We start from the raw sequence: 26,545 nt of genomic DNA on the forward strand, positions 1-26,545 counted from the left end.
GTCAGCAAATGCAACCCACATTGAAAATAAATCTACTGGCAGCTGCTGTAGATGATTTAAGTCTAAAATCTGAACAATTTAGTTAGGGAACACGTTAAAAGTTAGAAGGCCAATATGAGAGTGTACACAAGAAAATAAGATTTTAAAAAATCACAAAAGTGTGTTCTTTACTCAGAAATCCCACAGGCCCCTGGTCTTCAAAGTAGATTTGTTCTCCACATATAAATCTCATTTGTACATATTTAATTGTGAGCTCATTCTCATTAAAAGAAAATGTTTCATTGCCTTGTTTTCCTTTTGACTTTCCTATCCCACTTCATTAACATTCTTGATTCCTGCTTTACAGCCCTGAGGGGTATCTGAGTCAGAAAACATCCTAAAGTAGGTGGGAGGGAGGTTTGAGTGGAATGAAGAAAAAAAGAGGCTGTGCAGCAGTATTCAGATTATGTGAGTTTTAGAGAAAATACAAGAAAATGTTCAAAAAGAGTAGTTGGCAAACTCGCCTTTTACTCGCTGGTCACATGCACAATTGTACATAATTATTTAGTATAGTTCTCATATAAAACTAATATCATGGCAACTAATGTTGCCAATTTTATTGCCTGGTGCTTCTGACTGAGATACTGGTGCCTTCTCAAACCAACCCATATGTGCTAACATGCCCAAGGAATTTTTCTAGTTTTTATAGTGCCTTTAAAGCAAAACCATGCCTTCTAATAAACAGACATTTCTTTGTTTCACAGTGGTGCAACAGGGGAGGCCTCCTGATTCATACTGAGAAAGCAGGGCAATCAGCTAGTTATCTTAGGTGCCTGTACACGAACAAAAGAAGCCTAGGAAACAAGCATGAAGAATTGGACGTCCTGGCACAGTCAAGGAATTATGATGTGATTGGAATAACAGAGACTTGGTGAGGTAACTCGCATGACTGGAGCGCTGTCATGGATGGGTATAAACTGTTCAGGAAGGACAGGCAGGGGAGAAAAGGTGGAGGAGTTGCACTGTATGTAAGAGGGCAGTATGATTGCTCAGAGCTCCAGTATGAAACTGGAGAAAAGCCAGTTGAGAGTTTTTGGGTTAAGTTTAGAGGCAAGAGCAACAAGGGTGATGTTGTAGTGGGTGTCTGCTATAGACCACCAGATCAGGAGGATAAGATAGATGAGGCTTTCTTCGGACAACTAACAGAAGTTTCCAGATCACAGACCCTGGTTCTAATGGGGGACTTCAATCACCCTAACATTTGCTGGGAGACCAATACAGCAGTGCACAGACAATCCAGGAAGTTTTTGGAAAGTGCTGGGGACAACTTCTGGGTGCAAGTGCTGGAGGAACCAACTCGGGGCCGTGCTCCTCTTGACCTGCTGCTCACAAACAGGGAAGAATTGATAGGGGAAGTAGAAGTTGGTGGCAACCTGGGCAGCAGTGACCATGAGATGGTCGAGTTCAGGGTCCTGACAAAAGGAAGAAAGGAGAGCAGCAGAATACGAACCCTGGACTTCAGAAAAGCAGACTTTGACTCCCTCAGGGAACTGATTGGCAGGATCCCCGGGAGACTAATATGAGGGGGAAAGGAGTCCAGGAGATCTGGCTGTATTTTAAAGAAGCCTTATTGAGGGCGCAGAAGCAAACCACCCCGATGTGCAGAAAGAATAGCAAATATGGCAAGCGATCAGCTTGGTTTAGCAGAGAAATCTTCGGTGAGCTTAAACACAAAAAGGAAGTTTATAAGAAGTGGAAACTTGGAAAGATGACTGGGGGGAGTATAAAAATATTGTTCGAGCATGAAGAGGTGTAATCAGGAAGGCCACAGCACAATTGGAGTTGTAGGTAGCAAGGGATGTGAAGGGTAACAAGAAGGGTTTCTACAGGTATGTTAGCAACAAGAAGGTCAGGGAAAGTGTGGGACCCTTACTGAATGGGGGAGGCAACCTAGTGACAGATGATGTGGAAAAAGCTGAAGTACTCAATGCTTTTTTCCCCTCGATTTTCACAGACAAAATCAGCTCCCAGACTGCTGCAGTGGGCAGCACAGTATAGGGAGGAGGTGAGCAGCCATCAGTGGTGAAAGAATAGGTTAAGGACTATTTAGAAAAGCTGGACATGCACAAGTCCAAGGGGCCAGGTGCAATGCATCCGATGGTCCTGAGGGAGTTGGCTGATGTGATTGCAGAGCCATTGGCCATTATCTTTGAAAACTCGTGGCGATCAGGGGAGGTCCCAGATGATTGCAAAAAGGCTAATGTAGTGCATCTTTAAAAAAGGGAAGGAGGAGGATCCGGGGAACTACAGGCCAGTCAGCCTCACCTCAGTCCCTGGAAAAATCATGGAGCAGGTCCTCAAGGAATCCATTTTGAAGCACTTGGAGGAAAGGACGGTGACCAGGAACAGTCAACATGGATTCACCAAGGGCAAGTCATCCCTGACCAACCTGATTGGCTTCTATGATGAGATAACTGGCTCTGTGGATATGGAGAAAGCGGTGGATGTGATATACCTTGACTTTAGCAAAGTTTTTGATACGGTCCCCCACAGTATTCTTGCCAGCAAGTTAAAGAAGTATGGGATGGATGAATGGACTATAAGGTAGATAGAAAGCTGGCTAGATTGTCGGGCTCAATGGGTAGTGATCAATGGCTCCATGTCTAGTTGGCAGCCGGAATCAAGCAGAGTGCTCCGGGGTCAGTCCTGGGGCCGGTTTTGTTCAACATCTTCATTAACGATCTGGATGATGGGATGGATTGCACCCTCAGCAAGTTCGCGGATTAGACTAAGCTGGGAGGAAGGTATGTAAGCTGGAGGGTAGGGATAGGGTCCAGAGTGACCTAGACAAATTGGAGGATTGGACCAATAGAAATTGGATGAGGTTCAACAAGGATAGGACAGAAGAATCCCATGCACTGATACAGGCTGGGAACTTAATGACTAAGCAGCAGTTCTGCAGAAATGGACCTGTGGATTACAGTGGATAAGAAGCTGGATATGAGTCAACAGTGTGCCCTTGTTGCCAAGAAGGCTAATGGCATACTGGGCTGTATTAGTAGGAGCATTGCCAGCAGATCGACGGAAGTGATTATTCCCCTCTATTCGGCACTGGTAAGGCCACATCTGGAATATTGCATCCAGTTTTGGGGCCCCCACTACAGAAACGGTGTGGACAAATTGGAGAGAGTCCAGCGGACGGCAACGAAAATGATTAGGGGGCTGGGGCACATGATTTATGAGGAGAGGCTGAGGTAACAGGGTTTATTTAGTCTGCAGAGGAGAAGAGGGGGGATTTGATAGCAGCCTTCAACTACCTGAAGGGGAGTTCCAAAGAGAATGGAGCTTGGCTGTTCTCAGTGGTTACAGATGACAGAACAAGGAGCAATGGTCTCAAGTTGTAGTGGGGGAGGTCTAGGTTGGATATTAGGAAAAACTATTTCACTAGTAGGGTGGTGAAGCACTGGAATGGGTTACCTAGAGAGGTGGTGGAATCTCTATCCTTTGAGGTTTTTAAGGCCCAGCTTGACAACGACCTGGCTGGGATGATTTAGCTGGTGTTGGTCCTGCTTTGAGCAGGGGGTTGGACTAAATGACCTCCTGAGGTCTCTTCGAACCCTAATCTTCTATGATTCTATGATCATTTTAAAAAAAACTTTTTCCAAAAACTTCTGCACAAGAAAATATCTTTTTTTTTGCAAACTGAACAAAGGAGGAAAAGGTTTGATATCAGCAGAAGTAAAGAAGTGTGGCAAAGACAGCTAGGATATGTCAGAGAAAAACAAAAACACAAAGGATAAGGAAGAAAATTTCCTCAAAGGTTTTTAATGACCTCATTTATAATATCACTGGCATTCTAAGATAGAATTATTTCCTTGTATTACTGCTGTTCTCTAAGAACATAACATAAGAACGGCCGTGCTGGGTCAAACCAAAGGTCCATGTCGCCCAATATCCTGTCTTCTGACAGTGGCCAATCCCAGGTGCTTCAGAAGGAATGAACAGAATAGGTAATCATCAAGTGATCCATCTCCTGTCAGCCATTCCCAGCTTCTGGCAAACAGAGACTAGGGACATCATCCCTGCCCATTCTCGCTAATAGCCATTGGTAGACCTATCCTCCATTAATTCATATAATTCTTTTTTGAATCCTGTTAGTGTCTTGGCCTTCACATTATTATTTCTTATATTGTATGATCTAATTGTCTCTTGGCTGCTGTACTTAATGTTAGTCATCTCCACCAGATGACAATATTCCTTTATGTAGATATGCTCTCCATGTAACTGGCATAGCAGCTCTAGAAGAGCCATACTTTATATCAAAGGTACATTTGATATAAAGGTTAATAAATGGTAAATCATTTGTTATAGTCCAATAGATTGCTTATGACACCTTGCACTTATGTGCCTATAACCATCTGGAACTTGTATTATTCATATTTGTTACATGCGTAATAACAAACATTAACAATTTATTAACCCTTTATCAACTACTTATAAATGTACCCTTAATATAAAAGTATGACCAAAAGAACCTTTCTAAAAAGCAAAATCCCCCCAATCAGGGAGATCATTAGACCAATCTCCCCATTGCGTGGAGATTTTCACAGAGAACTCATCTTAAATCTTCCCCTTGCCTGACTCAAATATGGGCATTGAATCAAATGATGATTGAGGAGCAACAGTGACACAAGGAAATCTGGTCAATGTTAATGAAATAACTAGTTCTACTTTAGGGTCTAGACAAACTGCATATGTTCTAAGTAGAAATGGGTGCGAATTTTTGACCAAAATTTTTTTTCAGCAAGAAATGCAGATTCAGAGGCACTGAAACATTTCTTGAATTAATGTCAATTACCACAAATTGTTTCAATGACCTCCCTCAAAATTCAGAAGGTATAGAAATCCTTTATTTCAACATTTTCTAAATGAAAGGTTTTGATTTTTCAATTCAAAACAACTTTTAGTATAGAAATTTTCTTTTATTTTTAAAAAAATTTAAATGTTAAAAACTACTCAAAATTGAAAAAAATGTTTTGTTTCGAGTTGAATAAAACATTTAGATTCAAAATGAATTGTTTTCCTCAACTTTTCTATTTGCAAAAAAAGTAAAAAATATTGTTTTTAAGTCCATCTGAAACAAACATTTTTTCAATTTTTTTCAATTTTGTGGCATTGCCAACCAATAAAAAATTCTGCTATTTGTACACAGACACTCATTCTTTAGTTGCCCATCAGCTGAGTGTACACAAACTATCACCCTAACAAGGGGCAATGCTATTATTTATACTGTGCTGGAAGAACAAGGTCAAATGCCTACAAGGGAAGCTTTTTTCTACCGTGGATTATCCTAGAGAATGTGTTCTCAGAATTGTGTTTCGCATGTAAGGCCATGTAACTTTGCCATGGAAGGCTCTGTGCAATCATGTTTACCTTCAGAGTTTAAATTCCCAAAGGACTGCAGCTTTATGAGGCATGCTGCACACATGATACGGTGATTAACATAAAGTGATAAACTTGACGTGTGTTTGTGATAAGAATGTGCCGTATCATAAAATAGCAATAGCATATCCAAGGTAACTCTTGCACAGGACATCCACAAGTCATGTATCATATTTTTTTCACCTCACTAATATTCAAGAAAATGTGACATGAAACATGTCTGGAATGAAATCTGAAATGCTGTGGTATTCCCTCAGACCGGATATTCAACAAAGGTTAACACTCCCTGTATCACCCTGTAAACTGTGTATTGTTTAGCCTTGGTTGAATGAAAAATTATGAAATATTTCAAATTTTTACATCTAATAATTAGAACGATTGACAAAGCTGCAAAACTTGACCACTTATTTTTAAACCAGAAAACACAAAGGATCAATCTGGGGCCTAATCCTGCTAGTTCTTACTCACTCAAATAATCCATATTAACAAATCCTACTGATTTGAATGGGACAGATAACATGAGGGTTCACACAATCATGTCCTTACCTCTACATCTCCCTTTCCAAAAACTATAGATGTTAAACAGAATGTTAGCAAACCAATATCTCTGCTCGTGAACTCACATAAAAGAATCCCAGGGGCCCAGATATATATGGCATTTTCATTCCCAGCAGATACTTGACTTGTGAAGTCACAACATGCGTAGCTGCTCCTGTTGTCATTGCGCTTATCACCGGTTCCGTCAACAAGAATGTGGCGCTGCCCAAGTGCAGCACAAACATTGCTACCTAAGAAACCAAAGACATATATCAGTGATTACATTAAAATTCAGGTTTCCCAGTGTTAATGCAATGAGAGATACCCTTTTAATAAACCAGGAGATAAATGGCTGTGTTAGCAAATCAAAAGGAGAAGTTTCAGATGCATGCTGTGAAACATGAATATAGCTTAAAGTGAAATACATTAAATCTTTTTGTAAGTTTTGTGACAGGGTCAGTTCAGATGGCTACAGGAGAGTGATAGAAGGCAGATATATTAGCCCCAGGTTAAGTAGGTCCCTTTTCCCTGGGTAAGGTAACAGGGAAGAATCCAGAACAATCAGGAACTTTCTGAAAACAATTAAGGCAGACAGGCTGATTAGAACACCCGCAGTCAATCAAGAAGCTGCCAGAATCAATTATGGCAGGCGAATCAGGGCACCTGGGTTTTAAAAAGGAGCTCATTTCAGTTTGTGGTGTGCGTGCGAGGAGCTGGGAGGAAGAGGTGCAAGAACCTGAGAGTGAGAAGGCTGAGGACTGAGAAGTACAAGCATTATCAGACATCAGGAGGAAGGTCCTGTGGTGAGAATAAAGAAGGTGTTGGGAGGAGACCATGGGGAAGTAGCCCAGGGAGTTGTCGCTGTCACGCAGCTGTTACAGGAGCCACTATAGACAGCTGCAATCCACAGGGCCCTGGGCTGGAACCCAGAGTAGAGGGTGGGCCTGGCTTCCCCCCATCCCTCCATTCCCCCAACTCCCTACTTGAAACCGGAGGAGTTGACCTGGACTGTGGGTTCCACCAGAGGGAAAGGTCTCTGGCCTGTTCCCCGATCCACTAGGTGGATCAGCTGAGACTGCGGGGATTGTTCTTCTTCCTTTTCCCCATGCTGGCCAGTGATGAGGCTAACTGAGTGAATGGCAGATCTGAGCCACGAAAGTGGCCAAACTGAGGGCTGCCGTGAACCTCTGAGGCGAGAAAATCCGCCAATAAGCGCAGGACCCACCAAAGCAGAGGAGGAACTTTGTCACAGTTTATTTTATACTATCTCACTAACATCACTAGTTTACCAGGCTCTAAAATGAGATTAGTTACAACTGCTGGGTCAGTCAAAGTATGTTCACACAATGACTTATCTAAATATTGGCTCTACTTGTTATTCTCCCCTGTTCAAATATATGAACCCAGTGAACAACGTAAAAATCATCTGCTCGTCAGGGCAGCATGAAGTCAGAGAATTCACATTCAATATTTGATTAAAGTATCTGAAATCACAAATGACTAAGAGCCAGATCTGTGTAGTTTTATTCTCACAATAGAGCCATTTCACATTTTTTAGAAACTTGTATAGAAACACAGCAATTGACATATTGAGACAGAACAATGACCTAGCTAATCCAAAATCCCGTTCACATCAGTTGCTGTCACACCAGATGCTTCAGAGGAATAAACCACCATCACCTCCAAAGGTACAGAATCCTATAATACTATAATGTGATCAGTTTGATAGCCCTAGTAATTTTCTTCTAGCAGTGAGTGTAACTATGGATGCTATTATTAATCTTGTAATATCTAACACTTTTCTGAATCAGACTGAACCCTCTGCCTTAATTATATCCTTCTACAAACAGTGGGTTCCACACATTGTACGTTGGGTAAAAAATGCATCCCCTTTTATCTGTTTTATTTTTTTCCCTTTTACATTTTGTATGTCCATGTGTTTTTGAATTACTGCACAGATTAAAAAAGAGATGACCAGCTGACCACCTCCCTACAATTTGTTATGATGCCTTTATCACTTCTTCCTTTTCATCTAATTAATGCTCATCTTTTAAAATTATCATAGTATAGAAACCCCACCATGCCTCTAATAACTTTCACTGCCTTTCTTTAGACTGTTTCTACTACAGTATGGAATTTGTGTGAGGGATTGCCCAAAGCTGAGTGCAGTATTCAAAGTAAGTTATACCAGTGTAATACAACTGACACTTTAATATTTTTTTAGTACTCTGTCCCTCTGTAAATACACCCTAACCTCTTATTAGCATGTTTCCCCATTCCGACAGATACAGCAGACGTCCTAACTGAAGGGTATACAGTGACACCTTGATCCTCTCCCTGAAAACTCTCCAATCTGTTATGTATGAGTAGGTAAAACTGATAATTTCTGTGAGGATTAACTTGTGCTTATCCATGTTGAATTTCATCCTTCTGGAGTTCCTTACAGGCTCCTTAGTACTGACTAATCTAAAGCAATTACTTGCATATATTATTGCTCTTTGCACACAAGTATCATTTAATTTTTCACCTGCATTTCACAATGAGTAGTCATCTGTGCATCTGTATTGAAACTCCCAGAGTGGCTGGCTTTTCATTTACCTGACAAATCTCTAGTGATGCAGTGTTGTTACCGTGCTGGTCCCAGGATATTAGAGAGATAAGGTGGATGAGGTAATATCTTTTATTAGACCAACTTTTGTTGGTGAGAGACAAGCTTTTGAGCTCAGACAGAGCTCTTCTTCAGGTCTGTGAAGAAAAGCTCTGTGTAAGCTCAAAAGCTTGTCTCTCTCACCAACAGAAGTTGGTCCAATGAAAGATATTACCTCACCCACCTTCCTCTCTAAAGTTCTAGTGAGCACACTTCCTACTCCATCTGAGAGTAAGGAACCTCATATGAAATTATTTCTCTATACTTCCCTCAAATAGCTGGCAAATTGCTCAGTGCCATAAGAACTGAGAGCACTGATACCCAATACTGGATCCTACTAAGGACAATTGCTGATGTACTTATGGTGAGTATTATTATTATTAATTTGTATTACTATAGTGCCTAGAAGCCCTAGTCAGAGACTAAGACCTGATTGTGCTATGAGCTGCACAGACAGCATACACAGATGGTTCCTGACCCAAAGAGCTTATTACAGAGCCTTCAGGATGGGGCCATTGGGCATATCAAAGGTCATCACTCCACATCCCCTAGGAAGAGGGGACGTTTATGTGTAGGGAGCAATTGTGACCTTGTGACCTTGACCAACAACTTTGTGTGCTGAGATCACCCAGGTGGGCTCCCCACCCCAGATCCGAGACATTGGAGATTAGGATAACCGACGGGGATGGGGCCGCAAAGGAAACTCCCTCCACCACCAATATGGGATTCCTCCACCATGTGAGTGATGACAGTAAGGGGTCCGGTACCCTGACTACACGGTTAACATTGTGTCTGCTGGGGCCGTAGACCGACGCCAGCTATGCCTATAGGGGCCTGACATGGAGCCGTGTGTCAATTTTTTCTTGTTTATCAACAGCCCTAGATCATGACAGGTGGAGCGAACCAGATCGAGGTGCCACCGCACCTGATCCCGGGACCGGCCCTTGATTAGCAAGTTGTTGAGGTACAGGTAAATTTGAACAGCCCGACGCCTCGGGTAAGCAGCCACTGGTGCCATGCACTTTGTAAACACTCTTGGGGATGACAAGAGACTGAAGGGTAGCACCATGAACTGGAAATGGCACTGGCCCAACACAAAATGGAGAAACCATCTGTGCCCTTGGAAGATATGGAAATATGCATCCTTCAAGTCGAGGGCAGCGTACCAGTCTCCTGGATCCAGGGAGGGGATGATGGAGGTCAGGGAAACCATGCAGAACTTCAACATTTTGAGGCGTCGCAGGTTCAAGATGGCTCTCGGGGCCCCTTTCGCTTTCGGGATTAAGAAATAACGGGAGTAGAATCCTTTTCCCCTCATTTCCCAAGGGACCTCCTCTACTGTCCCAATGCTCAATGGTGGATTAACCATTGGGCTGACAGGGCCTGGGGCCAGGGGCCCCAGCCTATTGGGGGGCCCTGGAAAAATGGGCACCCTGTGCCCTGACCCTGCTCCCTGACTCTACTCGGCCTCGGGGGGGGCGGGGGGGGCTTTGTTATTCCCATGCTTGTCTCCCCCCCCCAACCCTTCCCCCACATGTTTCAGCTCATGGGGGTGGACAGAGCAGGATGGAGCAGTTTTCCCCTGCACTGTGGGTCCTGTCTCAGCAGCTGGAAGCCGCCTCCTGGATCCTAGTGCCTGCCTGTTTCCTCTACCACCATGAGTGCAGGGCGGGGGTGCAGGCAAGGGAGGTGGGGTGAGGAGAAAAGAAGGGGAGGGGACGGGAAAGAGAAGAGCATTTGGGAATGGGTGGGGGGAAGTAGGAGCCCAGCATGTTGCATTCCCTGGGCAGCAGCAGCCACAGCAGGGAAGCAACTGCAGCAGCACCTGAGCAGTGACATCACTGCAGCAGCTGGTGTCGGAGTGGTTCCCAGTAGCAGCTGGGGCGCCCCCATTATGTCGTCCCGTCCACCCCAGCACCGGCAGCCCAGGCACCGGTGCAGGCCGGGGGAGAGAGCCAGTGAACCAAGGGGACTGGCTTCAGCATGCATGTGTGCATGTGTCCCCCCAAATATAGCAGTCAAACTACACCTATGGCCCCAGGACTGGAGAAGTTCTAGCTCCCTGCTGCGGCCCCAGGACTGGGGAAGCTCTCCCTACTGTGGCCTGGGCCATGGGGCAGGAGGGGGACAGAGCTTCTTCGGTCTTGGGGCCGCAGTGCAGGGGGGGAGAAAGGAGCAAGGCTGCGGGGCTGCAGTAGGGGGGCAGAATGAGGCTGACTGTATGTGGAAGAGGCAGAGAGGTGGGGGGAAGAGACAGAATGGGGTGGGGCTGTGGGCAGGGCCGCAGGCAGAAGGGACAGAAGGGGGGTGGGACTGCAGATGGAAGGGGTGGGGAGGGTCCCCCCACTTGCTCTGGCCCCACAAAACCTTAATCTGTTTCTGCCCATGCTGAAGAGGCTGTCGACCTCCTGGGTGAGCAGTTACTCATGAGAAAAGTCCCTGAAGAGGGATGGGGAAGGGGGGTAGGAGGGACGGGCGGCCAAGAACTATAGGGTATAGCCCAAAGAGATTATGTTGAGCACCCAACAGGCTCAGGTTAGCCAGACCAGGCCGACTGGAAGGGGCACAGGCAGTTGAGGAAAGAGTAAGAAGGTGGATCTTGGGATGTGACGGGGCGCTGTCCTTGAGTGCACCCTCAAAATGCCTGTCTCTGGCTTCCCAAGTGACTCGAAGGGCTGGGCTGAGCAGGCGAACGGGAGGACAAGGGGCATTGTTGTTTAAACCCCTTCTCTCTGTCCTTTTTCTACAGGTGCTCTGCCAGGGAGGTCCCCAAGACCTAGGCAGAGGAGGTGGAGAATGGAACTGCTTCCTAGTCTGCTGAGGGGTATGAAGGCGCAGGGAGCGGAGAGTGGCAGAGGAGTCTTTAAGGCCATGCAGCCTTGTGTCCGTGAGCTCGGAGAAGAGTCCTGCTCCCTCAAACAGGAGGTAACTAGAGAGTGGACTGCATTTACTGGGATAATCCCGAGGATTACAGCAAAGAGCTGTGCCTCATTACTACCGCAGAGGCAATAACCGTGGCCGCCAAGTCTGTTGCGTCTCAGGCCTTCTGGAGGGCACTTTTGCCACTGCTTTGCCCTCCACTAAAGCGGCAAACTCCTGGGCATGGTCCTGAGGGAAGGCCTGCTTAAATTTACCAAGAGAGTTTCACAGATTAAAATTGTACCTGCCCATCAGGGCCTGGTGGTTAGACACCCGAAATTTCAGACTGGCCGTCGAATAAATCTTTCTGCCAAATAAATCCAGTTTCTTGGCATCTTAATTCTTTGGTGTGCTGCTCACCTGGCCCTGCCTGGCCCTCTCGTTAACTGTGGGTGCAATATGGAGGTATTTAAACCCCTTTGAGGGGACATAATACTTCTTTTCTTCCTTTTTAAAAGTGGGCGGAATGAAAGAGGGGGTCTGCCACAGCAGTTTTGCAATCTTAAGGATCCTGGGTGGACAGGCAGCGTGATATGGGCCGGGGTGGCGGAAGATCTGACGTTGAAAAGGTCATCCAGTTGCTCCACCAACTCCTCAATTTCCAGGTTTAAGTTGGCAGCCACTCTTTTAAGGAGAGCCTGGTGCTCTTTAAAGTCGTTGGGGGGACTGCCAGTCAGGGAGTGCCCTGCCACCACTTTGTCCGGTGATGAAGATGACAAGTGCATCGCCAAGGGAGGGGCAGGGTGGGTGAGGACCAACGCCTGGGAGATCATCTAGGTGATAGTGACCTGTGCTGGGGCAATCTCTAGCGGGAGGCTCACAGGTACCAAGCATACTGAGACTGGCGTCTTGATTCCAGCATTCCATGCCTCGTAGAAGGAGAGCGCGGTGCCAGGGACCTGGGTCTTCTGGCCAGAGATAGAGGTTGCAGGACTGGGGTCCTAGGCTTGGGGATGGGGATATACACCTGTGATCCGGGACCAATGGAGCCCCACTGCCCTTTGGGACAGTCCTATGGCTGGCTTGCCCTTGGATTGCAGGGCTTTAGCTAAGTCCAGCGCTTGGCACGGCAGCGCCTGCGGTGCTGGCAGGCTCACTAGGTCTTTAGTTGCCTGGGCCGCTTTGGACAACGAAAGCCCTAGGAGAAGCCGGGGTCCCCTGCTGTTTCTGGGAGTTGGAGGCGGCTCCCTGGCTGGGCTAGGGGACCCAACCGGAGCGGTCCCTCTTGAAGCTCCGGGGCAGGCACATGGCCTGAACTGGTCCTTTGCCCAAAGCCCCCCTTCCCCTCCTTAGATGGTGCCGGAGAGCCCTTTTTCTTCTTCTGCTTCTTAAGCACTGGAGAGGGGAAACTGCCGGGCAGAGCCCGGTGGCGGCAGTGCGCTCCACACCAACACCATGGTACTGGAAGCGGAGTCCAACAGGGAGGGTTCTGATGCCAGATGACGCGCGGCCTCCATGAGAAGGGCCCGCAAGCGGATATCCCGCTCCTTCTGGGTTCTAGGGGGAAAGCTCTTGCAAATCCTGCTCTTATCCTTTATATGGGACTCCCCCAAGCACTTTAAACAGCCGCAGGGGGGTCACTAACAGGCATCAGCCTGTTGCATGACGAACACGGTGTGAAGCCCAGGGAACGAGGCATGCCCCACTGTGGGGCAAAGTCCCAGCCAGGACTCTAACTACTAAACTAACAACTAACGCTTAATCTAATGGCTAAATAAGTACCTAGAGAACGATATACAAAGAAGGTAAACAAAGGGCTGTTAAGAACCGCAAGAATGCGAGACAAGGTGCTCCAACCAACTGTCGCGGGTGGTAAGAAGGAACTGAGAAGGCGTAGGGCTGGCAATGCCTAATATGCCGACACATGAGCGCGGCACTCAAGAGGGTGCCACAGCCAACCCTACAGATACCGCTAAGGCAAACATCTCCAATGAACTGTGCACATGGGAATACACACACCTAGAACAGAATCGACATGAGTAAGCACTCAAAGAAGAAGAAAAACTCCAGACAAAACTGCAGAAAGTTTTCTAAGAACGAACAGCCCTTGCTTTGCCTGCTTCTGCCATTACCAGATGGAAACTCTAGCAGGCTCCTCTCTGCAGCTTACTCCCAAGTCCACACGGTGGGTGGAGAGGGAGGGGAAGGGAGCGAGAAAGATGTAGGGAGGCATGGTCTCATTCCTAGAGCCCCCAGCATGGGGGAGGAGGGTGTCTCTCCTGCACAGTTCTGAGTCCAGTGAAATGCTGGGGAGAGAGTTGGCCCTGGCTGGACCCCATTTTCCCCCCACTCTCTTCCTCCAACCTCTCCCCACCCCACAGGTAAAGCAGTCCCTGCTTTGGCTGCTTCTGCCCCTACCAGCTGGAAACTCCCACCTAACTCCCATCTAAGATCCAACAAATGGTTGCTTCTACCTACAACATTTTACTAGCACATAGATTTCTGTACACTCAATGCAAAACAGGGAAGGAACTTTGTTAAAACATTTACCAGGATGGATAAAAGATGTGACAGAAAACTTAAATTAGGGCTCTGTACAGTCCTGTACTACTAATTTGAGTATTCTGACACAATTGTCTATTACACACTCACATGTGTTATTGTTAAAGTTCCTTCCCTGTTTTGCATTGAGCGAATGAACAGTTATTTACTAGTTAAATTTTGTAGGAAGAAGCAACATTTTATTGGATCTGTGGTAGTCCAGTGACCATTCTTTCTAGATTCAAGGTTTAAAACACCATATTCCATTCTCTTAGCACTATTCTGAGGATTCATTATCAATCAGTAACATTGAAATAGCAACAGAAATTTCTGAGATCACATTAATAAATGAGTAGTACAGCTTATAGAGAGCCATTATAAAATACACAACCTTATATACCAAGATTTATGAATATGAGAGCTAGGTTACATCTGTTACAATGTTAATCCAAAGAGTTATGAAATATTAGGAAAGAAGTTAGTGCCCATCAATTGGAACTGATTTTCAAACAATGCCACAACCATTTTAGATTTTAAAGACTAAAATACTTCCATTGTAAAAATGCAGAGTTTTTCAAGAAAAACAAAACACAATCCAAACCTTGAAGCAATTTATCTGTATCTGATCCATTAACAAATGCTTATTCAGATAATAGATTACTTATTCTTACACAAGGAATGCCAAATTAAATTTGTATCTCAGAGTGCAAGCATATTAAAGAGGCTACGAAATATACCCATATAAACCAACACAGAAAAAATCACGTGAGAAATATAGAGGGAGTAGAACTGGTAGAAAAGGTAGTAAAAAACTGCATAGGAACATTTCAAAATGTTTAATTGATTTTTCAATTTTTTGCAAAATGAAATTTTTTTAAACAAAAATCTGTATTGAAAATTTTCAGGGCCCTTTCTCTGTCAAAAATCAAATTTTCAATAAAACATTTAATCAGTTAAATCATTTTTCAACTAAAAATATAATTGAAAACTCAATTTGGAAAAATTGTACTTCTACAAAAAGAGAGTTATTGCTTAGGAGTCTCAACACTCAGGTGGGAACCAGAGTCCTGCATTCTAATCTAGGCTTTCACACCCTCCATGGTTTCAAGCAAATCTGCACTAGAGTTGGGTGGGAAATAGGTGGGAAATTCCTTTTTAGTGAATATTTTCAAGAGTTTGAAAATTGTCCCAAATTGAATTGGGATGAAAAGTCTACCTTTTGAAAATATTGACAAACCAAATGAATAGATTTTTTAGGAAAAAGTCAATCAAAAAATTTTGTCAAAATAATTCTATAACACTTCATTTTGATTGTGAGCTTTCTTTCTTAAAAAAACAAATCAATAAAAAAACATTTTAGCGTCTTAGCTTAAGTTTCTAAACAACAGGTCATTTCAAACTAAAAATGTGAAAAACTGTGTTTCAACAACTTCAGATCTTTTTTCTTTACTCTTTTTTGAGTTAGGAAATTCATCAACATCAACCCTGTTTCATGAAGAGTTTCAGTTTTGACAAACTGGCATTTTTTTGACAACAAAAAGATGGTTTGTCAAAAAATTCCCAATCAGTTCTAGTCATAACCTTTCTAGCTCCATTTTTCCATCTTTGAAATGGGGGCAGAAATATCTCTACCTCTCACAAAGGAGGGTGCTGCGAAGATTAATAAGTTAATATTTGAAGATGAAAAGTGCTATTATAAATGTGAATGTATTTGGAAAAATTATTTTTATTCTGTATTTCATCATATATCCTGAAAAGAATGAAAGAAGGCATGTTTATCTTGCTAATGGGGAACATATGCAAAGATGTTTTTTATTGAATCTCTTACAGAAACAATTATAGAACTAAAGTGGATTTGGGAGAAAGATCAACTGGTCATATGAGAAGGTAAATAACATTTTGATCTCAAAAATATTAATAATAGTAATAATAATAACAACAACAAACAACTTAATCTATTAGTTTTCTTTTGGGTTGAATGGTTTGTCTGAACAAAAGGTAAATGAGATTACCATACGGTTTGTTAAATGCTTTTATGACGAAAAGCACTATACACATGAAACCCATTGGAAACCTGTGTATAACAGATCTCCCACTGTCCCAATACACAGAGGATATGAATAAAAGCTGTAGCAACTCATGCTTTTACCTCTGGTGGTCCCCAGTACAAACCTTGGTGTATCTGCCAAAATGGCAGCCCTCACACAAGCACTTACACCTTCCACTGAAGCATCTGGTACTGGCAACTGTCAGAAGCAGGACAGACATGGCAATTCCTATGTCAGTAACTGCTAAGTATACTATAATTAATAATAATAAAAGTTGTTGTGGGCTAGCTGCATAAGGCAAATAAAAGTAAAAATAGAAGGGGATGTACCCATTAGGCCCTGTTCTTGGCTCTAGTGAAGTCATATGCAAAACTCCCATTTACTTTATTGGGAGAGGGATTTGTCCCTTCATGGCCACCATAGCACAAGCATAATTAAGAACTGATTGTTTGTCTTGACATAAAATGGGATAGGACATGACTTTGGCACCCGAAAAAAAGCAGGAGTAATTTAATTCTGGCAAAAATAAATTTAAAATGTCACAGGATCAACTTTATTTTAAGCAAGATGACCCTTTATTTTGCAAGTAAATTATTTGAAACTCAAAAGTCAAATCATATTTGCAGACTCCAAAGCAGTGGACAAATATAGAGCCAAATTTGTAAAAAACCATGGTAGAACCCTGCTCAACAGCCAGCTGGCCAAGGTTCAAAGAGCTGGATTTGTTATGAAATAAAACTAAGTTATGTTTTTCATCACCAAAGTCATAGCTGTGACAGACAAAGACTTAGCTATAGTGTACTTCTTACGTTTGTTAAAATAAATGTTCGTTAACTATTTAGAGTACCTACTTGAATAATTCCTCCTAAAAATGAAACCGCTGCAGCAACTCCAATCCTCTGCATTTCAAACTCTGATAAACCTAAGACTCCCGAATTATTGCTTGTAGTGAAATTGTTGCTTGCTGGAGAAACAAGACGCTCAACTGCATTGGCAGATATCAAGGAAGTTAAAGCAAAAGTTCCTGTAAAAGAAAAGTCACATATCAATTACCAATAAGTAGCTCAATATTTGTTAGAGTCACTAACATTAATTTTTCAAAGTACAGCCTCTATCCAGAAATGTGAAATTTGCACACCCACTTCAGGTGTGTGTTTTTAAAGCACTTGCACTTGTTGGGTGCAAATTTCTATGTATAATATGCCATATGAGCGGATAAACTGAGTGCAAATGGTTTTTTGTGTGCAAGTTCTCTTCTGTGTGCCTGAAAATAATGGTGCTCAAAAAATGCACAAGCAAATAATGTGCACACAGACAAACAGAGGCAGGGTTGAAGCCCTTTTGAAATCTTTAATCACATTCAATCTTTAATCAACGTTAAAGGCATTAAAGCATCATGGAAAGCTTTGAACAACATACTGTTTGGAAAATGTTTTGCATATATTAGTTCCACCTGAAATCATAATTTCTATTACGGTATCCCAAATACATTAGGCTCCTGAGTTCAAATGGAGAAAAAGCAGCCAGAATAAAGGTTCAATTCTAGCAATTTATTGCTCAGATGAATAATCTTTTACATAAGACTAGACTAAGTGAGGTACCAGGGACTATTTATGAGTAAGAATTAGTCAAGTAGGCAAAAGTTTACAGGACCAGGCCACAGATGAACTCCATTTTTCATGCAAAAAGTCTGACTAAAACAGGTCCCAATCCTGCATCCTTTACTTAAACAGAGTTCCACTGACTTCACAGAAGTTATTATAGGGGAAGGAGATTGTCACCTCTGAGTAAAGGATATACGGGGCATTGGCACATGGGGAGCTATAGTACATGGTTTAGCCGTGATTCAGGAAAGCATTTTTATTTGGGAACGGAATTAAGCACATGTTTAACTTTAAACAATGAATCTTTAGCACATGCTTACGTGCTTTCCTGAATCAGGGCCTTTGGGATGATGGGATATGTGCAATAGCAGCGTACTTCTGCTAAAATGGTTATCATGAAAATACATTGTGTTCATATTTATAATATTTTCTTCACAACCACGAGGGACAGAAACATTTCTGTATGACAGCTTAGATTATGAAGCACAATTCTGTAGCAAGGGCTGGAGTCCAAAAGGTGAATTCTACAGCAAATCCAAAGCCATAGAATTGTAGGATACAGGGCTTTGAGTATACGCCACAAATCCTAGGCTGAATGACATTTGCTCCATTTCACCCCATGGATACCATGTCAGTCCTGAAGTCCTGCCCTTTGTCCATTTCACCACCTTCATGCTACATAACAAGAGTTTATTACCACCAGATATTTTTTCTGGATATTAAGGGTGCTATGTAAGATGATGAGTGAGGTACTTTTTTCCTTTAGTGACCTTTAGTTTAAAAATCAACTGCTCGTGGAGAAATTTGTAAACATTGTCTATTTTGAAACAATTTTGCTTATATAGCCTCATATTTTTACCTTTTTTAATGAAAAGGACAAATAAAGGAACTATAAGGCTATATAGTACCTACCTTTATCCCAGCTCCTGCCACAGAATTATTCTCCAAAATCTAAGCTTTCATTTAAAAGAATGTTTCTTGCTCTCCTGTGAACTGAGTATACTGATCATTTTAGCAGACGCATCCATCTAATGTGCTTGTCCCACAATCCCAAACTGCCTCCCCAGGTATCAAAGAACCCAGAGACTTCCTCCCTGACAATTTTTGTGTGGAGGACAGCTTTAGACAAATTGAATTTAATATTAGAATGCATAATACAAGGGATACTGTAACAATGTTATTCATGTGAATAGTTCATTGATTAAAACAACTTTTTTTTCAAAAATAAGCTTCTGCAGAATTTCTAGTTTGCTACATCAGAGCAACAAAACCCAAGGACCTTGACACAGAATTCATGTCCTGTTTGATGTAAATTATCTGGAGGTTTGACAATATAACATACATATGTTGGGAGACAAATTCTATGTACTTTGGAATGTACATTGGTTTCCCAGTAGACCACATAGCTCTTACGGAGCTGTTAACAGTATTGATTTCAAAACCATCTAGTTATTCAAAAGACAGTGTTTGCTTCTTAGAAAACATATTAGCCAGAGTGGAGATGTATGCAGTTGGGCTATGTGAGCCCTGCAGGGTGTGGTTGCACATGTGGTTCCAAATTGGTTGCACATGTGGTTTGTGTGTGGTTGCACATGGTTCCAAATTTCCAAGAACCATCTTCCCTCCCCTCAAAAGGCTCCCACAGCCATTCCCCTTCCCCTAAGGTGCAGGATACCCCTTTCACATTTTATCTTTGGTTGACTGGGGGCAGGGGCTACGGCCCTGCATTTAAGCTCATTGTACTCGCCTACTGGAACCAAGTGCCTGTCTCTATACGTCCCCTGGTCTTCGAGAGTCACTGGGAGGCCACCATTCCCACAGACGAGTTTCTTGGTGGTCCAACCTGATGAATACAATTCCCTTTCTCAGTTCATAACAGGTTTCCTTAGGGAACAAAGCAGTCAATCTAGCAGGAGCTCGGAAACACTTCTTGCCACTGTGGGTAGCTCTGCTCAAAGCAGTGGTGAGGAGGCCACATAATCACGAGCATGGCAGCTAGGGAACTCCTAGTGGTTCCTTAGCTTCTACAGTGGAAGTGATGGGGCATCTTCACCCTTCAGCTCAACAGAAGCATCTGATCAGGGGTAATCCCAATTCTATTGAAGTATATGGAGTAGGGAGAGGGTATGTTTTGGTGAGAAGTACTGGGGTTGTGTTATAGCAATGTAAGAAATAATGAGGTGTTTCTATAGTTTAGGAACAGTCAAAGTTTTAGTTGTTCCTGTTTATATTTAAAAAGACTCTCTTTAGCTGAGCTCTTGTCTGTTAAAGTTTTAGCTTCCAGCAAATTTATATAGTCAGGTGCATAAGTCCCTGATAAACTGTATTTATAAAGGAAGTATTGATGCAGTATTCAATTATAGTGGTAGGAATGGCTCCAGTATAACCTTAGGAATGGCTCCAGTATAACCTTAACAAGGCTTTTTTTTCTTAAAAACACTTTTCTTAAGCAGAAAAAGATGTAGCTGTAAAGAAAAGGCACAAGAAATGTGAACAGGTTAATCTGTTTTAAGACACTTCCCTCTTTCTCTCCCCCATAACTGATCCTGTGACGCTTAGTACCTTCAACTTGCAATGAACACACCAGTTGTTGAGGAAGCGCCTCATTTCACAGAACACACTCAGCAACTTGCACGATGGGAGCCTAAATGTTTCCAGACACTTACCTGTTGCAACATGGCGTCCCATTCCAAAAATAGCATAAAGGATGACAGGAAAGAGAGATCCATATAAACCAAACACTGGATGGACTGAAGACAGAACAGCAAAGGCCAGCCCTATAGAGAAGGATAATGGAAATTAGTAAACAATACATTGCACCAAGATATCAAATTACATTACATTTGGTTTTGGTCGGGGGAAAAGTCCACAGCTTTAACACTAGGATTAAAACTACCTACAATGATAATTACATCTATAAAAAGCTAAGGCATAAACCAACCACTAAGCAATGGGGTTTGGAGGAATCTTCTGTTGTGGGTGGATTTCTCCATAATTATCTATTAATAATACCTAGTTCTTATATAGCACTTTTCATCCATAGATCTCAAAGCACTTTACAAAGGAGGTCAGTATCATTACCCCCATTTTACAGATAGGGAAATGGAGGCACAGAGAAGGGACCTGACTTGCCCAAGGTCACTAAATAGGCCAGCAGCACAGCTGGGAATGGAATCCATGTCTCCTGAGTCCTTATCCAGCACCTTCCTCTAAAGCATATGGGATTAGTCCCTATCAGAGATAGGATACTGGACTATATAGGTCACTGATCTCATATGGCAATTCATATGTCCGTGTTGGGGACAGCGGGACAGAATTTGCAGGCCAAAGTCCACAGAAAAGAGAAGGCACAAGGTGAAAAGAAACACACCAGAAACTCCAGAAGAGGCAGAAGAAGAGGAAAGCTTGCCCTGTCTAAAGGGGCAGGCAGGAAGAAGAGCGGAGCATGGGGAAGGAGGAGAAGACTACTTAAGTCTGATCTACACTTGAAAGTTCTAGCAGCACAATTATTTCAATTAGGATGGTGATTTTTTTTAATCAAGATAGTTATACCAGTACAACTCCTACTGTGTATGCAGTTGTGCTGGTATAAAGGTGCTTTATTCAGGTATAGCTTATCCCCTCTCCTGTTTGGGAATTAGCTATACCAGTATAACTTCATCCACTCTAGAGGAGTTGTACTGGTTAAACTAAACCACTGCAGTTAAAGTGGTACAACTTTTACGTGTAGATAAACTCCAAGGAAATAGACAATGGACCCCTTACTGAACGGCTAGAATCAGAGGTCCATTTTCTAAGCAGTGTGTGTGAAATGGGTCCATAAATCCTGGCTAAGGTGAACTGCAAAACTTCGTATGTTTAAGATCCAATATCATTAAAACAGTATGCACGTGCAAACTAAACAATTACAAATAAGAACATTTACATTTAAAAACAAAATAGTAACACTTCAGTGCTTGGAGTGCACACTCTGAACTACTTTGGTAACCTCGACACTGCTCTATAGAATTTAGTTCTCATGTATTGTTTTCAGTGTCTGTGATACTATCAGTTCCTTCCTGCAGAGGAAGTACAGAAAATGGCCTGCTATTTAAATCATAATAATTTTCACATATACATTTTAATGTATAAAGTCAGATGGGGGGTAGTCCTTGTATTGGTTTTTATTCTGCACTTACAGTCACTTACTGATTTGGGATCTTAACCAGGGTTAAGATTAAACAAAATTTGTGCAGTTTACCTTCAAAAGGTGTTCACATGCTTAAATAAATAGATTTTAATCACTCAGTTCAAGAGGGATTAACTGAGGAATTGCAATGGCTAGTGGAGTGTACTGTAATGACTCTCAAGCTAAATTAAGAAACTTCCTGCTGTAGGACGTTTACATATTTGCTACTCACAGCTACCAATCAATATGGGATTAAATACAGTATTACTTTGTTTCCTCTTAGCGCTAATGAGGGAAATGAGGCTTTAGCTATTGGGAAGTAAGCTGTCACCATCTAGTGATAAATGTCAGATTTACCAGATTCTCAAACCTCTGCAAGCATTTACTTTGTTTTCCAGTTTCCAAAAATGGTTTGAATCTGAGACTTGTGACTACTGTGGCCAGACTGTGTTTGGTCCAGCACACATGAACAAGATGTGTGCAGGGCACAAGGAGTCCAAGCCCAGGTCTACACTATGGGGTTAGGTCCAATTTAGCTGCGATAGGTGGATTTTAAAATGAATGTGTCTACACAACCAACCCTGTTCTGTCAACCTAAAGGGCTCTTAAAATCGACTTCTGTACTCCTCCCTGGTGAGGGGAGGAGCACTAAAATCGACCTTGCTGGGTCAAATTGGGGTAGTGCAGACGCAATTCGATGGTATTGGCCTCCAGGAGCTTCCCAGAGTGCTCCAATGTGACCGCTCTGGACAGCACTTTGAACTCCGATGCACTAGCCAGGTACACAGGAAAGGCTCCAGGAAATTTTGAATGTCATTTTCTGAGCGTGGCGAGCTCAGCAGCACAGGTGACCATGCAGTCCCCCCAGAATTGCAAACCAGCTCCAGCATGGACCGAAAGGGAGACACTGGATCTGATTGCTGTATGGGAAGAAGAATCTGTGCAGGCCAAACTCCGATCAAAAAGAAGAAATGCCAATATATTTGCCAAAATCACACAGGGCATGGTGGAGAGAGGTTACAACAGGGACACACAGCGGTGCGTGTGAAAGTTAAGGAGCTCAGGCAAGCCTACCAAAAGACAAAGGAGGAAAATGGTCGCTCTGGGTCAGAGCCCCATACATGTCGCTTCTATGATCAGCTGCATGGCATTCTGGGGGGGACCCTACCACTACCCCACCACTCTCCGTGGACACCTTCAAGGGGGAAATCTCACGCAACAGGGAGGAGGATTTTGTTGATGAGGAAGAGGAGGAGGAGAATGCGCAGCAGGCAAGCGGTGAATCCGTTCTCCCCGGCAGCCAGGACTTTTTCATCACCCTGGAGCCAATACCCTCCCACGACGGGATCCCCGACCCTGAAGCCGGAGAAGGCAGCTCTGGTGAATGCACATTTGTAAGTACAGTACAAGGCTTAAAAGCAAAAGTGTTTAACGTTTCATTTGCCCTGAAGAATTGGGATGCATTCACAGCCAGTACAGCTACTGGAAAAGTCTGTTAATGTGTCTGGGGATGGAGCGGGAATCCTCCAGGGACATCTTCATCAAGCTCTCCTGGAGGTACTCTGAAAGCCTTTGCAGAAGGTTTCTGGGGAGGGCTGCCTTATTTTATCCTCCACAGTAGGATACTTTACCATGCCAAGCCAGTAGCAAGTGGTCTGGAATCATTGCAGCACAAAGCATGGCAGCGAATGGTCCTGGGTTTTGGTCACATTCAAGCAACATTCGGGTCTTTATCTTTCTGTGTTAGCTTCAGGAGAGTGATATCATTCATGGTTGAAATAGGGGAATTTTTGTAAGGGAACAGTAAAAGGACCACGTTCATGCTGGGTTGTTTGTGCTTGGCTAAAAGAGATCATCCCGGAGAATAGTCACATGGTGGGGTGGGGGAAGGTGTGTGCTGCACATACACCCGAAAACCGTAGCCCCTCCTTTTAAACGTGAAACCCAACTGGCATTGCTTGCTATGGGAAAAGATGGTGCTGCAGTCTGAAACCATTCCCACATGTTACGAAGGTGTATGAAGCCAACCACGTGTACCAAAAGGCTTACCATGGCTGCCTGGAAACCGAATTCTGTTGCCCAGCCAGTTGTGATGTGTCATCACAGTGGTAGGCACCCAATATAAAAGGCAAAATGCGACCTTGTACCTAAAGCACATGTGCTGTCTGCTGTGAATTGCTTGATTCACTGTGAAAGAGTCTCCCTTTTGTTCTCAGAAATGTATCATCTTAAATTTTACTCTCCCTTTTTCTCTTCCTTAGGTGCAAATGTTTCTATGCTCCCCCTATCATCTCCATCCCTGAGGTTATCGCAGATTAGAAAGTGAAAAAAATGCACTCGCGATGACATGTTTTCCAAGCTCATGCAATCCTCCCGCACTGACAGGGCACAGCTTAATGCATGGAGGCATTCAGTAGCAGAGGCCAAGAAAGCATTAAGTAAGGGCAAACAGCAAAGGCAGGAGGCGATGCTGAGGCTAATGGGGGAGAAACGGACATGATGAAGCATATGTTGGAGCTGCAGGAAAGCCAACAAGAGCACAAACCCCCACTGCATCCATTGTATAACTTGCCCTCCTCCCCAAGTTCCATATCTTCCTCATCCAGATGCCCAAGAATGTGGGGGTGGGGGGGCAGGGGAGGCTCTGGGCACCCAGCCTTTGCACTCCAGAAAACAGCCCAAGCAAGAGAAGGCTGTCATTCAAACAGTTTTGATTTGTAGTGTGGCTACAATAAGCAATGTGACCTTGTCCTTCCCTCCTTCCACACCCCACCCCACCCGGACTACCTTGTCAGTTATCTCAGATTTTTTTAATTAATAAAGAAAGAATGCATGGTTTCAAAACAATAGTTACTTTATTTTCTTTGCCAGCTGTAATCGAAGGGGGGAGGGTGGTTGGCTTACAGGGAATTAAAATCAACAAAGGGGGCGGGTTTGCAGCAACGAGAAACACACACAACTGTCACACCATAGACTGGCCAGTCATGAAACTGGTTTTCAAAGCCTTTCTGATGCACAGCGCGTCTAGCTGTGGTCTTCTAATCAACCTGGTGTCTGGCTGCTCAAAAATCGACCACCAGGCGATCTGCCTCAACCTCCCACCCCACCATAAACTTCTCCCCCTTACTCTCATAGATGAAGCATACAGCAAGCAGTAGTAACAATAGGAATGTTGGTTGCACGGAGGTCTAACCTAGTCAGCAAACAGTGCCAGCGAGCTTTTAGACGTCCAAAGGCACGTTCTACCACCATTCTGCACTTCCTCAGCCTATAGTTGAACTGCTCCTTACTACTGTCCAGGCTGCCTGTGTACGGCTTCATGAGCCATGGGAGCAAGGGGTAGGCTGGGTCCCCAAAGATAACTATTGGCATTTCAACATCCCCAACAGTAATTTTCTGGTCTGGGAAGTAAGTTCCTTCTTGCAACTGCTAGAACACCCCCAAGTTCCTAAAGATGTGAATGTCATGCACCTTTCCCGGCCATCCTATGTTGATGTAGGTGAAACGTCCCTGGTAATCCACCACTGCTTGCAGCACCATTTAGAAGTACCCCTTGCGGTTTACGTACTGGTCGGAAAGGTGGTCCGGTGCCAAGATAGGGATATGTGTTCCGTCTATCATCCCACCACAGTTAGGGAACCCCATTGCAGCAAAGCCATCCACATTTCCCAAAGTCACTACCCTTGATGGCAGAACGTCAGTGATTGCATTGGCTACTTGGATCATAGAAGTCCTCCCAGAAGACTTGCCCACTCCAAGTTGATTCCCAACTGACCATTAGCAGTCAGGCATTGCAAGCTTCCACAGGGCTTTTGCCACTCACTTCTCAACTGTCAGGGCAGCTCTCATCTTGGTATTCCTGTGCTTCAGGGCAGGGGAAAGCAACTCACGAAGTTCAAGGAAAGTGGCCTTACGCATGCAAAAGTTTTGCAGGCACTGTGAATCTTCCCATACCTGCAATACTATGCGGTACCACCAGTCTGTGCTTGTTTTCCGGGCCCAGAATCGGTGTTCCAATATATGAACCAGCCCCACTGCCACCATGATGGCCCCGTTGCCACAGTCCATGTTTTCAAGAACACCTGTGTCCATGTCCTCATCACAATTGTCCTCGTGCTGGCGTCTCTTAGCCTGGTTCTGAACATATTCCATGATAATGTGCAAGGTGTTTATAATGCTCACAACAGCAGTGGTGAGCTGAGTGGGCTCCATTCTTGCCGCACGGGTAACCCAGGAGCAAAAGGAGCAAAACAATTGTCTGCCATTGCTTTCACGGACGGAGGGAGGGAGGGTCGACTCATGACAGGTACCCAAAACCACCCTCAACAATGTTTTTGCCCCATCAGGCACTGAGAGCTTAACCCAGAATTCCAATGGGCAGCGGAGACTGTGGGAACTGTGGGATAGCTACCCACAGCGCACCGCTCTGTAAGTTGATGCTAGCCATGGTATTGAGGACATACTCCACAGACTTAATGCGCTTCGTGGGGACATACACAATCAACTGTATAAAATCAATTTCTAAAAATCGACTTCTATAAAATCGACCTAATTTTGTAGTGTAGACATACCCTTAAGTGCTTAGCATTCAGGAAAAACAAGAGCCATAACCCATCCCCTCCTCACTGCTCAACAGAGCTGGCCCACACATCAGAGTCCACCCTGAACCCTGGAAATGCTATAGCAGGGGCCACTTTGACCCACACATCCCCAGCGTCCC

General features: G+C 43.8%; 1 protein-coding gene across 1 annotated transcript in view; it reads right to left on the reverse strand.

Annotated features, from left to right (window-relative positions):
* SLC26A7 (solute carrier family 26 member 7) overlaps nucleotides 1–26,545 on the reverse strand; it is a 126,952-nt gene that overhangs the window by 83,523 nt on the left and 16,884 nt on the right. The window contains exons 2-4 of the mRNA XM_084618350.1: nucleotides 20,324–20,434; nucleotides 16,901–17,077; nucleotides 6,045–6,205 (exon numbers count right to left, since the gene is read on the reverse strand). Coding sequence (XP_084474476.1) covers nucleotides 6,045–6,205; nucleotides 16,901–17,077; nucleotides 20,324–20,434 — 449 coding nt within the window. The remainder of the gene's footprint in view (nucleotides 1–6,044; nucleotides 6,206–16,900; nucleotides 17,078–20,323; nucleotides 20,435–26,545) is intronic.

The sequence above is a fragment of the Lepidochelys olivacea genome (genome assembly GCF_965140295.1).
Source record: "Lepidochelys olivacea isolate rLepOli2 genome assembly, chromosome: 2".
Taxonomy (NCBI): Eukaryota; Metazoa; Chordata; order Testudines; family Cheloniidae; genus Lepidochelys; species Lepidochelys olivacea.